Source organism: Leuciscus leuciscus (genome assembly GCF_965113295.1).
Source record: "Leuciscus leuciscus genome assembly, chromosome: 21".
Taxonomy (NCBI): Eukaryota; Metazoa; Chordata; class Actinopteri; order Cypriniformes; family Leuciscidae; genus Leuciscus; species Leuciscus leuciscus.
In genome coordinates, this window is record NC_138745.1 from 24,696,479 (window position 1) to 24,709,498 (window position 13,020).

Consider the following 13,020-nt stretch of genomic DNA (forward strand, 5'->3'; position numbering starts at 1 on the left):
TGATCCCTCTGAATATGATTCTGCATGGGGTTCACAAACTTTCAAACAGCACTTTATAAATATAGGCTATATATATTTATATATACATATTCAGCTTTTTTTTTTTTTTTTTTTTTTAAATCCAATTGAATTACTTTACATAAACTTAATAATTTCCAAAACACAAATACAAAAACTGAGATGATGAGGAATAAAATGACAGAATTTGAATTTTTGGGTTAACTAATTATTTTAGGTCATGGATGATATGTCTGTGTAAATTTGTTAAATTAATAAGAAAGAAAGGGAAATTGTTATTTTAAGACAAGTATGATTGTGTTTTATATTATTATAAACATTGCCTGACAGATTGTGTAACCATCAGTTGGGCCCGACCGAATTCCAGATAGATAATTTGGCAGAAGAACATAGTTTCAGTAACAACTAATCTAAGAACTAATCTTTTAAAAATCTCATTATTAATGGCACTTCTTGTGAATGATATCCCCCTATTGCTTAGTCGTCTTCCTTAATGACTGGCTTAAATGAAAATCATATGATGTTTCCACTTTTTTGTTCCATTTCACCGCATGCTCCCATAATGAAAACTGGAGAAAAAAAAAGGAACATCTGTGGAGCAGCGCTAATTATTGGGAAATATGGGAGAGAACATTCTTGGAATGGATGGGCTTCAGATCCTCTTCCAAGCACTTGTGCCCGCAGTGGTGTTGCTCGTTTCATCTTCCTGCACTCTGCTGTTGTGGCGTTCCTGCGGGGCCTTGCCAAGTGCGTCTGATATTTATTAAAGAACTGTCATGTAAAAAACAGCAGAATATGGCTGCGTGGCTCCTAAGTCAGATTGCTGGTGAGATACTGCCGGGAGTGTTTGATTTGGAAGCAAATGGGAAGGAAAGCTGGATGCGCTGTTATTTTTCCAAAGCCATTGTTTGATTTTAGGCGTGAAATATACACACGGCACTTGTTCCTAGTCATGTAGAACAACAAATTAGACACATCTAAAGCACAACTTCATTATTTTAGGAGATCAACCGAAATTATGTCTGATTAGCCAAACACACAAAAACCACATGAAAAGGGATCTTCAACTCTCTTATTTATGCATAAATAAAGACAGAGCTAAGATACAACAGAGAAACATGAGTTAATGAAGAACATGCTCCACATTTGAACCCTATTTGCAAGGTCAAATATTAATACATTAGCTAGATTTGGAAGACATTGAAGTCTCAATGTGGGCGGCAGAAAACCAAAGTGGCAAAAAGTAAAAAAAAGTATTTCAACCAAAAATATTCATAAAATATACTTGGGAAATGAAAAACGCAATCAGCCCTAACAGGGAACCACTACAATTGTTTGCTGTATGCATATAGTTTGACATAATAACACTTTTCACTTGCCATGGCGACAGTAAAAATGACCTTTTAGAGTGACCTCTGACTTAAAGGAAACCCAAACGAAGAATAGGAAAAGTAGGATTTACGTACACATCTGTTGTATTTGGCAGTCCGTGACAAATCGACAGCATTGACAAAAACAGACGGAAGGAAAGTCCACACTGTGAGGTGTCTGAAACCTGTCCCTTACCAAAGCAGGTTTATTTTCTCAGCACAGTCTCTTCAGTGTGGGTGGCCAGTGGGAATATCTTTCCTGCTACTCCATCATCAGCTATCTTCACATGACAGCCAGTGTCATGACCCTGTTTATTAGTCCTGTTTTTAATTAGTCTTTATTGGATTAGATACCAGAGAGCTAGATTATTTTCACATGCTTGTTATCTGGTTTTATTGATCCCATAAAAAAGCAAACTTGTGGAGCTTTTTGAAACGTGCTCTTGAAATAACTTCCTTTTTCCCCCTCCCTCTCTTAGAACCCAAATAAATTCCTGCATGCTCAACATCTGAGCCTTTTTATACGTTCATGGCTAATTAACTCACCTTTACAGAGCATTCTGGGAAATGGTGGCGCCCCATCAGAAGAGCACATCATCATTGTGTGTTTCTGCAATTAAAAATCTGCTTTAGATTTTAATAGTCGCTTTCAGTTTCCAAATAAATTCAGAGACACTTCCACTCAGAAAATTAACTGCCACTGAAAGAATGATTCATGTCTCATGAAAACGGCATTCGGCTCTTACAAACTGTTGCAAAATATCATGCGAGTTACTGATCCACATATTTAGAGTTTTCCGTCAAAGATTACAACATACAAAATATGTTACATCTTGTGAAATCAAGTGACCTTTCCATAACATGTAAGCTATTTCCATAGCAAGTACAATGCTGAGGTATAATACACTCTTAAATTATTCATTACATTAAGATTGAACTTCATAATGACCCACAAGGTGAACATGATTTCACCAAGTGCAACATTTTCCTGGAACAACATTCCAATCAACCAATCAGATTTGATGGACAAGTTTACAGTTAATGTCAAGTTTAGACTTTCAACCAGGGTTAGGTGCTTTGTTATTCAACTATCATTTCCCTCTGATTTTAGGGATAAGTTATAGGTAGGGTTAGGTTTAGGGGTAGGGATATGGTTTAGACTGAATTTTGAGACAGGAATGTTGCTCCAGGATCAACAAAATATCGTACTTTCTTCTTACTTGGCAAAATCACGGTAACAGTGTCTAAATGACAATGCCAACTTGCTTGATAATTTCAAGACATTGAAATGACTTTTTCTGACATTGTTCTGTACAATCTCACTTCCAGTAACCTTGGATCTGATTTGATTAAATAAATAAATAATTTAGGAAAACTAGCAATCTGGATTGTAACAAAGTGAACCAGAGAACAATGACGCACTATATTTCTCAATAATATTCTCTCACTGCCGATATATTTCTCCCACAACTCTATTTGTTCATAACCTCGTCAGAGTTTAATGGCTTGGCATTTTGTTATTTTCCCACCATGCTAAGCTGCAACTACACTACCAGTCTGTGTGCATATCTTATAGGAATCAGTGGATAAATATTGGCTAGGTGATCATTGTTTACAGTTGCACTTGTGGCAGCTCTGTTGTACAGAGTGGTTAAAGAGTGGTTAACACATGGACCCAGCGGTAAGCAAGGTTTGCCGAGACTCTCAGTAAAACCACAGCTGAGGTTTCCGCTGCTCTTAAACTCAAATGAACTCTTTTAAAACATGATTTAGTCTTGGAAGTGCTTTTAGTATGATTCAGCTAGTCATGGCTTATTTACCTAATGTGCTTCTATTTCTGTGAAATTTTCATACTATTATATCCAGCATGACAAATGTGCTACTAATGACAAATGGAAATGACTTGGCAGATTGAGATGTGAGGTATTACTGTAATATTCTAGGTTCATAAGCTGCAGGGGAGCGGTACTTGTACAGATAAAATATGATCCATAAATGTTTTTCTTCAGTAACATTGCGCAGATGCTTCATTCATAATACTATTTGTCAGGGCTGTATTTCTAAATGAGACATCAGTTCCCGGGACAGCTGGAAATGGTGTAATCTGCGCATTTGAAAGTAGAAATCACTAATGTTTTGTGCAAACTACTCCATTTATCACATATTATATTCATACACACTAATGTTATGTGTATGAAATGTTATGACTACATCCCTCAGAGTATCTCCTAAGCTTTTTGCTGACTCTAGTTTGTGTGAAAAATTGCCCTGATTGTCATATACAAAAGAAAATTTTCACACTTTATTATGACCCAAGTAAGATCTTGTTAATAAATGTAAGTGACACTTGAGCCACCATTATAAATGTTTAAGATAAAAAATCTGAAGCAATATTTATGTTGTTAAAAACAAATAATAATAATTATTATTATTATTATTATACAAGATTTAACTATGAATCTGGTGATAAAAACTTATTAGCAGGGCCCGAGAGCACTTTTTGTTTTCGCAAGATTAACATTTCTGCTCAACTTTGACCCTGTTCCTTTATCTAAAAACTTTTAATGCTCAGCTGCAAGTTGGTATGTTTGCATTTCATGCATTGAGAGCTCTGTCAGTCCAGATGAGTAAAATGCTTTGTTTATGTGGCTTTGACATAGTGTTGCCCTTTTTTCCTTCTTTATACAAATATCTTTTGCTGGCAGCCCTTGTAAATCTGGAACACATCTAAGTGTTATTTATGCTCAAGCTGCTATCTTGATAAAGCATGCCTGGAGACGTGTTTTCTGTGCACAAACCCAAAGAGGTATAAAAACAGCTAGCGAATGACAGGGAAAGAGTATAGGCTACAATCAGACTGGGCCTGTGGTGGACACTGTGATCTTTCTTTTTCTTCATGATGACAGGCCAAAAAGAAGAGTCACAATAGATCGCAGAAGAATTCCATCTATCCTGCCAAAGTGGTTTCTAAGCTTAAAAGACTGGCTGGACACAATGTATCAGTGTAGCATTAGAAGTTATTGCTCAACCAGTCTCATGCACACTGACAATTGCTTAGCTTAAGAATTTCATGCAGAAATAATGCAACAGACAGGAGAAGCAGAACGTTTTCCTGTGTATGCAATAAAAGAGAAATAATATCCTTTCAAGGTTTTTGCTTGTTTGGGCTCCCTCAAGAGGGCAGTGTTTGTACAAAGCGATGCATTTAACGCTGATGTGACAGTTATGAGACATAAAGCATCTGTATCTTGTGCGTGTCCAACTGCTCATTCATAGTAGTCTTTAATTTATAGGCTACTGCCAGACTGATAACGCACGTGTCCCTTAAATATTCACACAAAAATAGAGTCAAAGGAAGAGGGGGATGGGTTAGTAAAAGTTGTCCTTGCCTATAGCCTGTAAGGTTTTCAAAAGTTCCAGTTATTATTCAACTTAGTCATCATAGCACAAAAAAATCAGCGGTCGCCAAATATGCTAACAAACACAAGACACGTTTTCCATAGCGATCGGTAGATAGTCTACTTTATTGCATCTCTAGCCCCAATTTATTATCATAAATGTATCGCCAAAAAACTTTAGTAGGCCTATTCTGTTTAAATGTCACGACATGTATGCTATATTATAATTCGTGTTGCATGTAAGAAATATCAACCGACTGTGTCTGCTGAAACATAGACTAATTTAGCAGAAAATTCCTCTAAAAAAAGGATAAACGTGTAAATTACTCGTTCAGGCCATTGTATAGTTTGCACACAAAACAACAACAACAACAAAATAATACTAATAATAATACTACCACTATTAATAATAATACAACTATAATTGAAGGCTGTAAATAATATAATAGCACAAAGCAAATAGGCCTACATTTTAAAGAATGAAAATGTCTGTCCAAAATTCTGATTGTAGCAGGGCCTATATTTTTTGTGATCTTTCGTAGTGAAGACAACAGCACACGACACATGATGAAATAGAGCAGTAAAGACACGCTGTCTAATTTCTGGTAAAAAAAAAAAGAAAAGAAAGAAAAAAAAGACGACTTTCCTCTCAGGTTGACCTTACACTTCTGCGGGTGCCCCTTCCTCCCTATCAGTTTCTGAATGAGCTACTTTGCCTAAATCCCTCCCACTTCGTGTAAGCGCTAAATTATCTGTTTTTTTCCCCCCCACCGAAACCTGTGGTACTTTAAAAAGGAAAGCCTCTCACGAAGAGAAGAAAACCGGCCAGAGTTTGCCCGCTGAACGTGTCGTTATTTCAGTATGCAGGTGTCTCTAGCGCTCGTGCACTGCGGCGCGCGGCTGTTGCTGCTGGTGCTGCTACAGGGATGTTTCACAGCTGCGCACGGATGGAGGGCTTTAAAAAATGATGCTACAGAAATTATACCAGAACACACGGAGGACACGAATAAACCCGAGGAGCAGATACAACTTTCTGACAATAACACAATGAACCGGGCTAAGAACGGAGGAAGGAGGTCATCAGCCAACTCACGCATTTATGGTAAGTAACAAGAAACAGATCTTTAATTAACAGTATTGAGCTCTATTAAAATATATCAATACCAACATAAAAATAATACTGTATGGATGTTCCAATTCTTAACATGGATTTTTTTTTTTCTGAGCTCTTTCGTAATCAAATAGAAAAGTAGCCTATTTTTAAAATGTTTTCTTTATTAGGTAAATAAATAACCTAATGCTGATATACAATTATGTAACTTAGTTATTTTGACTTTAGTGCTTGCTTAATCAAATAGCTTCAAATTCATTAAAGTACATTAGTGATTAGATATTTTATGTAGACAAGTACAGATTGTAAAATATATCTGAACATTTTAACAGGAATATGCTGGGTTTGCGTGTTTGCAAGTTAAAGAAATGAATAAATTAGTCTCAAATATAATAATTCGATAATTTTCACTAGATAGATCTTGAGACCTACACGGTTTTGTTATCTAAAACAGATAAGACATCAGCAACTGAAAAGGTGACTAAGTAAACAAGCCTATCGATAATGATATTTGCTCCAGTAATTTGTTAAACTAATGACTTTAAAAATTCACCCTGTATTTTATAGTGTAATGTATACACGCTACACATAGAATCATTATAAACTTCCACAAAACTGGATATCCTGGCTCTAAACAGATGTGCCGCTGTTAAATAAAAGCTCAAATTCAGAAAGAATTGCATGCCGCTCCACCTTTTCACCAGCCCAAGTGATACACTAACTTCAATAACCCTTTTTTTTGTTGCTGTATCCCCAATTTTACATAATTAGACAAGGTCTGCCTTTCCATAACCATCTAATTGCAACAGTATGGTTTCAGGGTAGTTGAAAATGTGAGAAGTTTTTCTAAGGGGTCATTTCTTCAGGGCATTGGCATGAGAATGAGTCCCACCTGTGAAAAGTAAAACTACTGTGAATTCAAACCAACAGTAGTTCTAACAATGTACAATGTGTTTTTGTGTTTGTGGATGTAAGAATTAGCAGGAAAAAAGAAAAAGATGGGTGTTTTCACAATCGGCCCTTTTCAGGGGTCTTAGTTTGGTTCTTTTAAAGAGGACTCTTGTGAAAACACCCTTAGAACTTATTTCCAGAACACAAATCAAGACTTTGGACTAAAGTAAAGCCTTGTGTTTGAGTAATTGGAATGTCTAAATTTATTGCTAAATAAATACACTGATTACTTCCAAAAATAATAATAAGCAATCCTCCAGATTACACAGATTAATGAAATTATCACAATAATAGGTTATAAAAATAATTAAGGATTGAGCAATTTGTTAAGTGAACTGAAGATGCAAGATAATTCCAAATAACTAGTTATGTCAGTGAACAGTCCTAAAATGATGTTGTATTTCAGCATAAGGAAACAGTTTTCAAGCCAAGCATGTATGTTATACTTGCCAGTCAGGGGATGGGATGGGCTGGAGAGAGAAATCACACTCTCATGTGCTGATCTTGAAGAGGTGACGTGTGTATTTTCTCTGGTGGTCAGTGTGGGGTCATGTTGAGATATGTTCATCTTCCTCTGGCTCTCCTCCAGCTCCTCATAAAACATCAGATCAGATTTTCTGAGAATCAGGGGAGGCAGAACCTGAACTCATCACACACATAAATCCTTTGTTCTTCTCCAGGAGGGGAGCTGAAGAAGGAAATAGATCTTTTCACTCTCAGTTTCATCTTTTTAACTGACACATAAAATGCGAAACATAAATGAAGACATTGTCGATGTTGTTTGAGGAGATTACATTAAATTCAAAGATTACTGTGAAAATGTTAGCTCTTACCCAGACAGAAGTCTCTTGATCCGGTTTACAAGTATTCGGTCCTTTCTGTACTTATCAGAACAATCTGGTAAATGTATGTTGTTTAGTGTCTGTGGGTTTCTAATTGATTGGGTTTCTCATCAATTCCAGCCTCAACCAAGAGCACATACTAAAAATTTGAGGCCAAATCCAAACCAGATTAAATACAAAAACTAAAACATATTGAGCCGATATAAAAATGTGATCGTGCGTTTCCTCTCGAGTTGGACACAAAGCAAATTTTTCTGGGAAACTCGACAAAACACAACAAAGTCAACTTTAGGAAATTTACTGTATATAACAAAACATGAAAAATAAAATCTGATTTGTTTATCCTAGTTGTGAACAATCCAAAACCCTGTGTGTCACACAGGCTATAATAAATACCAGCATTGGTAGCTGTGTTTTATTTAAGATGCATCCCTAAACCATTTTGTAAACATTTAACTAATCTGTTGTGGTTCTGCTCTCTTTTCCAGGAGCCTCTGAACTAAGCTGCAGGGAGCTGCGTTCTACCCGCTACGTTACTGATGGATCCTGCCGCAGTGTCAAACCTGTGAAGGAACTGGTGTGTTCTGGTCAATGCCTTCCAGCTCATCTCATGCCAAACTCAATTCTCAGGGGGAAATGGTGGAGAAGCAGCTCCTCCGATTACCGCTGCATCCCAGCTCACTCCCGCACTCAGCGGATACAACTCCAGTGTCCGAACGGACCAAACCGGACGTACAAAATCAGAGTAGTCACGTCTTGCAAGTGCAAACGCTTCACTCGCCATCACAACCAATCGGATGTCAAGGAGTTGCCCTCTAAGAAGCCACGGCGCAATAAGAAGCACCGTAGCAAAGTGCCCTCAGTCAACAGCAATTCGTACTGAGGGGGAAGGTTGAACTGATACAGAAACTCTCTCTTGCACACATACAAATACACCTTTATACATGCGCACACATATTTCAGAAACTCCAATCCAAGGGAAGGAATACACACATTAGCATTTAACAAACTTATTGGCACGCCAAGAAGTTTCCAATGTATTTCAGATGTCTCACTGTTTGAATGTGCTCTTGAGCCTAAATAGTCCCAGTTTGATCATAGAATGCCAGTGGACTAATGGATGCTTGAGTGAAAAGACGTATACAATTATGTGAGATTAGTTCAGGGAATGTGATAGTTCATGATATTTTGAGGGAGGAGGAAAAACTCCACATATTCTTACCCAAGCAGTTCATTTCAAGTTTGAAGTTCATTGAAAGGGTAAGCTAACATACGGGCAAACACACTGAGCGCTCAACCAATCCACCAAGCGCTCATGTGAATGTTTGTGCACCAGATTTGTCCTCCTCTTTTGGGACTTGGAGCAGCGTATGATTTGAGCGTCCAGCCGTGTCGGGCCCAAAAGACACGCCGCTGCTGACAGATCGCTGAGGCCCAGAATTCTTAACCTTGGTCAGTTTTACCAGCCCATGAGTGCTCTTGACGGGCTGGGGAGCCGAGCCAGGCACCATGTGAGTTTCTGCAACTTCACATTTCCACAAGAAACTGATCGGAACTGGCAGTTAGAGCCGCGTTACGAAGAGTTCGAAAAGTTGTGTCAGCTCTCCACGGTCCAAGTCCCCGGAGGTCAAGAACCGCAAACGATATTCCTGTGACTTGTCCTAATTACCAAATAGTTCCATTCCTGTGTTTAGGATTTGAGTCATAAAAAGCCATTTCCTCTAGACATGGTCAGTTCCTGTTTGTTAGAACACCCGAAAAAGAGGCCCACATGTGCGCAAGAATCTGCAAAAATTCCTCGCGGGCAAAAAACCTTTCTGCACCCTCCTTCAATGGAAACCATTTGGAGATATTCAGCTATCTGCAATTGCTAGCAGGTTACCTACATCCATTACTGAAGTCTTCAACAAAGGTGTCATCCTTGACCGGAAAAAGAAGAGACAAATAAGTGAACCAAACTCTGAGATTGTGGGCTGGATGTTGATTTTACACAGGATAAAGAAATTAAGCCAATGCCAATTGTTCAACATTTTCTGCTCATGACTTCCCCAGCTCTTTTTTTTGTTTTTTTGTTCAGTGCTGATAATATTTGCTTATTTTTCAATTGTGTATTTAAAATAGCAACTGGAAGGGATTTTTTATAATGTAAGCAGACTTGCCACGAATAGCAACTTGTATATACTGTACGTGTGGTCTCATTGAGCGTTATCCTCCTCGATGAATGGATCCACTCTCTCTCTCTCTTTGACCAAAAGACTGTTACAAAGAATGAACTGCATATTTATTTTTTCAATTTCTTCATTTAAATTATTTATGCAATCTTTTTTGTAGAAAATAATAGCCAGTATTGTACTATATGTAATTATAGTGAATTTCATACCGAAAAAGAGTACATGAATAAAGTTAAGCAACGTATATATGTGAAAAGAAGTGTGTTTGTTATCATTCTTGTCAGACTGCTTTGACAGATCCTTTCTCCTGTTGGGCCGTGCCCGCACGCTAAATCCAACCCTCAATGAACCCTCTGTAAACAATATTCCGCAATTAGGAAGTAGAGGCTTTGTAGCACTTTGGAATGTCTAAGACACGTTACAAAAGGCGAGAAAAGGAAAGAATCTCCTCGTCAGACAGGAACGTTACAGTCACAACAGAAACAGCTCTTTTTGTCCGGTATGGTGAACTCAACCCACAGGCCTCCATTCATCTATTTGTTTGTTTAAGCTTGCACAGTCTGAGCCATAGATTGACAAGAAAATGTGTATTGGCCGACTTGTTTTAGTCCTTCTAATCTTGTCTGCATGCTCTCTCATGATGAAATTCTCTATATTAGTCTAACTGGGTCCAGGCTGCTCAGTACACAAAACGACATAGAGTCTCTGTGCTGTAAACCAAACAAATATTCATTTTTATGAATGTTTACAGCGTTTATGTATCTTACAGAATGACTAAAAGATGTATATGAGCAAACTCTGAGGACACATTCTAAACGAAATGATTTTCATTTAGTTCACATCTATCGGGAACATATTTTCTCGCAGTTCAAATATAATCGTCCCAAATTCATGGCCGCTTGACATGCCATGCTTTTGCTCAAAAGTAGCTGGCAGGCCGAAGCATTTCCAAGTAAATCGAGAACAAGTGCTCGAATGTGTCACATGAGTAGTTCCTAAATAAATTGAGGCTGACAAAGCATCTGACCTTAGTTACGGCCCCTGTTTGCAGTCGTTACTCAGCAGGGACCTGGCACGGACCTCCACAGCCACAGGGAAAGCAGGAGTGTGTGAGAGAGGTCAGCTGGGACTCACTCCTCAGTGTGTTTTTAACACTTTTGTGCCTGCTCCACAGTATCTCAGACGCCACAGCACTGCTCAGACACTTAACTCCTCCAGAAACCAGTCAGCCAGAGCAGACTATTTCTCGCATACACTTCTGCATGCTAATACAAGTTGTTTAACATTGATTCTAAACCCTTCTTTTGTCCATGGGTCAATTTTGACCTGTTTTTGCTGATGAATATGCTATAAATACAGTCGTTTTTGATATTAGAACACTGGATATGGGACAATTTCAAGAAAAGCACTTTAAAAAATATATATTTCTTTGTTTATGGCATTATTTGATATCTTAAAAAACTAAAATGAAAAATCTATTAATATATACTATATACTGCTTTTGCAAATAAAGTGTTACGGAGCTGCTGTGTACTATCCCATGAAATTCAAGAAGTGCTTGAGTTTGCAAAGTACCTAAATAAACTCATGCTGACAAAGCACAAGTCGATAGATTGGCTACATCAGTCATTAATGAAGGCAGTGATCTTCCAAATATAGGCCAAAACAAAGAGAAAGAAAATCTGATCAACTGATTTACATTTTATGTTATATAAATGTTTTTTGCCACAAGCCAAAATACATCATCTTTCTGTGATGATTGCTCTGTTAGCTGGGATTGTGTTGTAAGTTTTGGCTTAGTAAAAAAAGTAAACGTCAAATTCTCACAAATAATTGTTTCAATCTTTAGTTTCCTTTTAGACGCCCAACTATTGTCATCAATGTCCAAGTTTTATATACAGTAGTGGCCAAAAGTAATGTCCGGCCTACGAAAATTGACATCTTCACCCTTTTCTGTCAAATATTATTACAAATTTGTAAGCATATTGCATAGTTGTGCTTGAAGTCAACATTGTTTTATGTGTGACAACACAATGAAACATGCTAAATAGTACAGACATAATTTTTTGGCCAGGCTCGAATACAAAGAAATTATGAACACATGCAAGAGAGAACCAATGAAATATTAGCAACTGATTATGTTGTAGACATTGTTTGCTTTTTTTTTTTTTTGCATAGTAAAATAAAACCTGTAGCTGTAGTTTGATTTTTTCCCCAAATCATTTTGTCAGATAATTACTTTCACCAAGTTTAGTGTTCAGTTCTTCCCTCATATTTAACATATTAAAAAAATATAAAATAGTTTTCTCATATTTTGATGGTTTAATCAAACTTGTAGGGCCATAGTAAAAAAAAAAAAAAAAAAATCAAAAATCTATATTATATGAAAATATATGATTTTATATAACATTTCTTTTTATATGAAAATATGTGATCGAAAAGGGGCACATTTAGCATATATATATATATATTTTTTTAAATCACAATGCACTTTGGGACTACAAAAGAAGAAGAAGAAAAAACAGAGTTCAAGAAGTTTTTAAATGAGTTTTCAATTTGTGTTGAATGTGATCCAAGGATCAGGCGGGCACAGTATGAGGGTTAGGAAAATGAGGAGGCTATAAACTCTAAGTGTCATTTAACCCTGTTATCCACTTGACTATAATGTATTAAAGACATACATTGTTGAATAAGTCATTGCTTAACCTAAGATGACGTCTACCTTCTAGTGTCTCAAAGCACACAGGTGGACCTCTTCAGTGGTACATGGCGGACTAGCAACACATGATGGTGATTAAGTAAATCTCACTGAACTGCTCCAGAATGTCACTTCCTCCCGGTCAGAATTAAAGACACTGCTTTTGAAATGAAATGGTGTGGAGCTGCTGTGTGCTATCCCATGAAATTCAAGAAGTGCTTGAGTACCTAAATCAAGCACTTCTGTCATGCTGATAAAGTATGAGTAGATAGATTGGCTACACTAGTCATTAATGAAGTAATCTTCTTCCAAATGAAGGCCAAAAAATCCTCCATCTGATCAGCTGATTTACATTTTATGCCAAAAGCCGCAATACATCATCTATCTGTGATGATTGCTCTGTTAGCTGGGATTATGTTGTAAGTTTTGGCTCAATAAAAATAAGGAAAAAAAAAAATGAG

General features: G+C 37.2%; 1 protein-coding gene across 1 annotated transcript; it reads left to right on the plus strand.

The window, feature by feature from the left end:
* Positions 1-5,576: 5,576 nt before the first annotated feature.
* sost (sclerostin) lies at positions 5,577-10,105 on the plus strand. Its single transcript, XM_082151365.1, has 2 exons — positions 5,577-5,888; positions 8,179-10,105. The coding sequence occupies exons 1-2, from the start codon at positions 5,648-5,650 to the stop codon at positions 8,571-8,573; spliced, it is 636 nt and encodes a 211-aa protein (XP_082007491.1). The 5' UTR covers positions 5,577-5,647; the 3' UTR covers positions 8,574-10,105.
* Positions 10,106-13,020: the final 2,915 nt, after the last annotated feature.

Excerpts from the sequence above, each read along its gene's own strand:
- sost (XM_082151365.1), top strand. The coding sequence starts at position 5,648 with ATGCAGGTGTCTCTAGCGCTCGTGCACTGCGGCGCGCGGCTGTTGCTG. Across the intron at positions 5,889-8,178 it reads AGCCAACTCACGCATTTATG|GAGCCTCTGAACTAAGCTGC; the intron begins GTAAGTAACAAG and ends TCTCTTTTCCAG.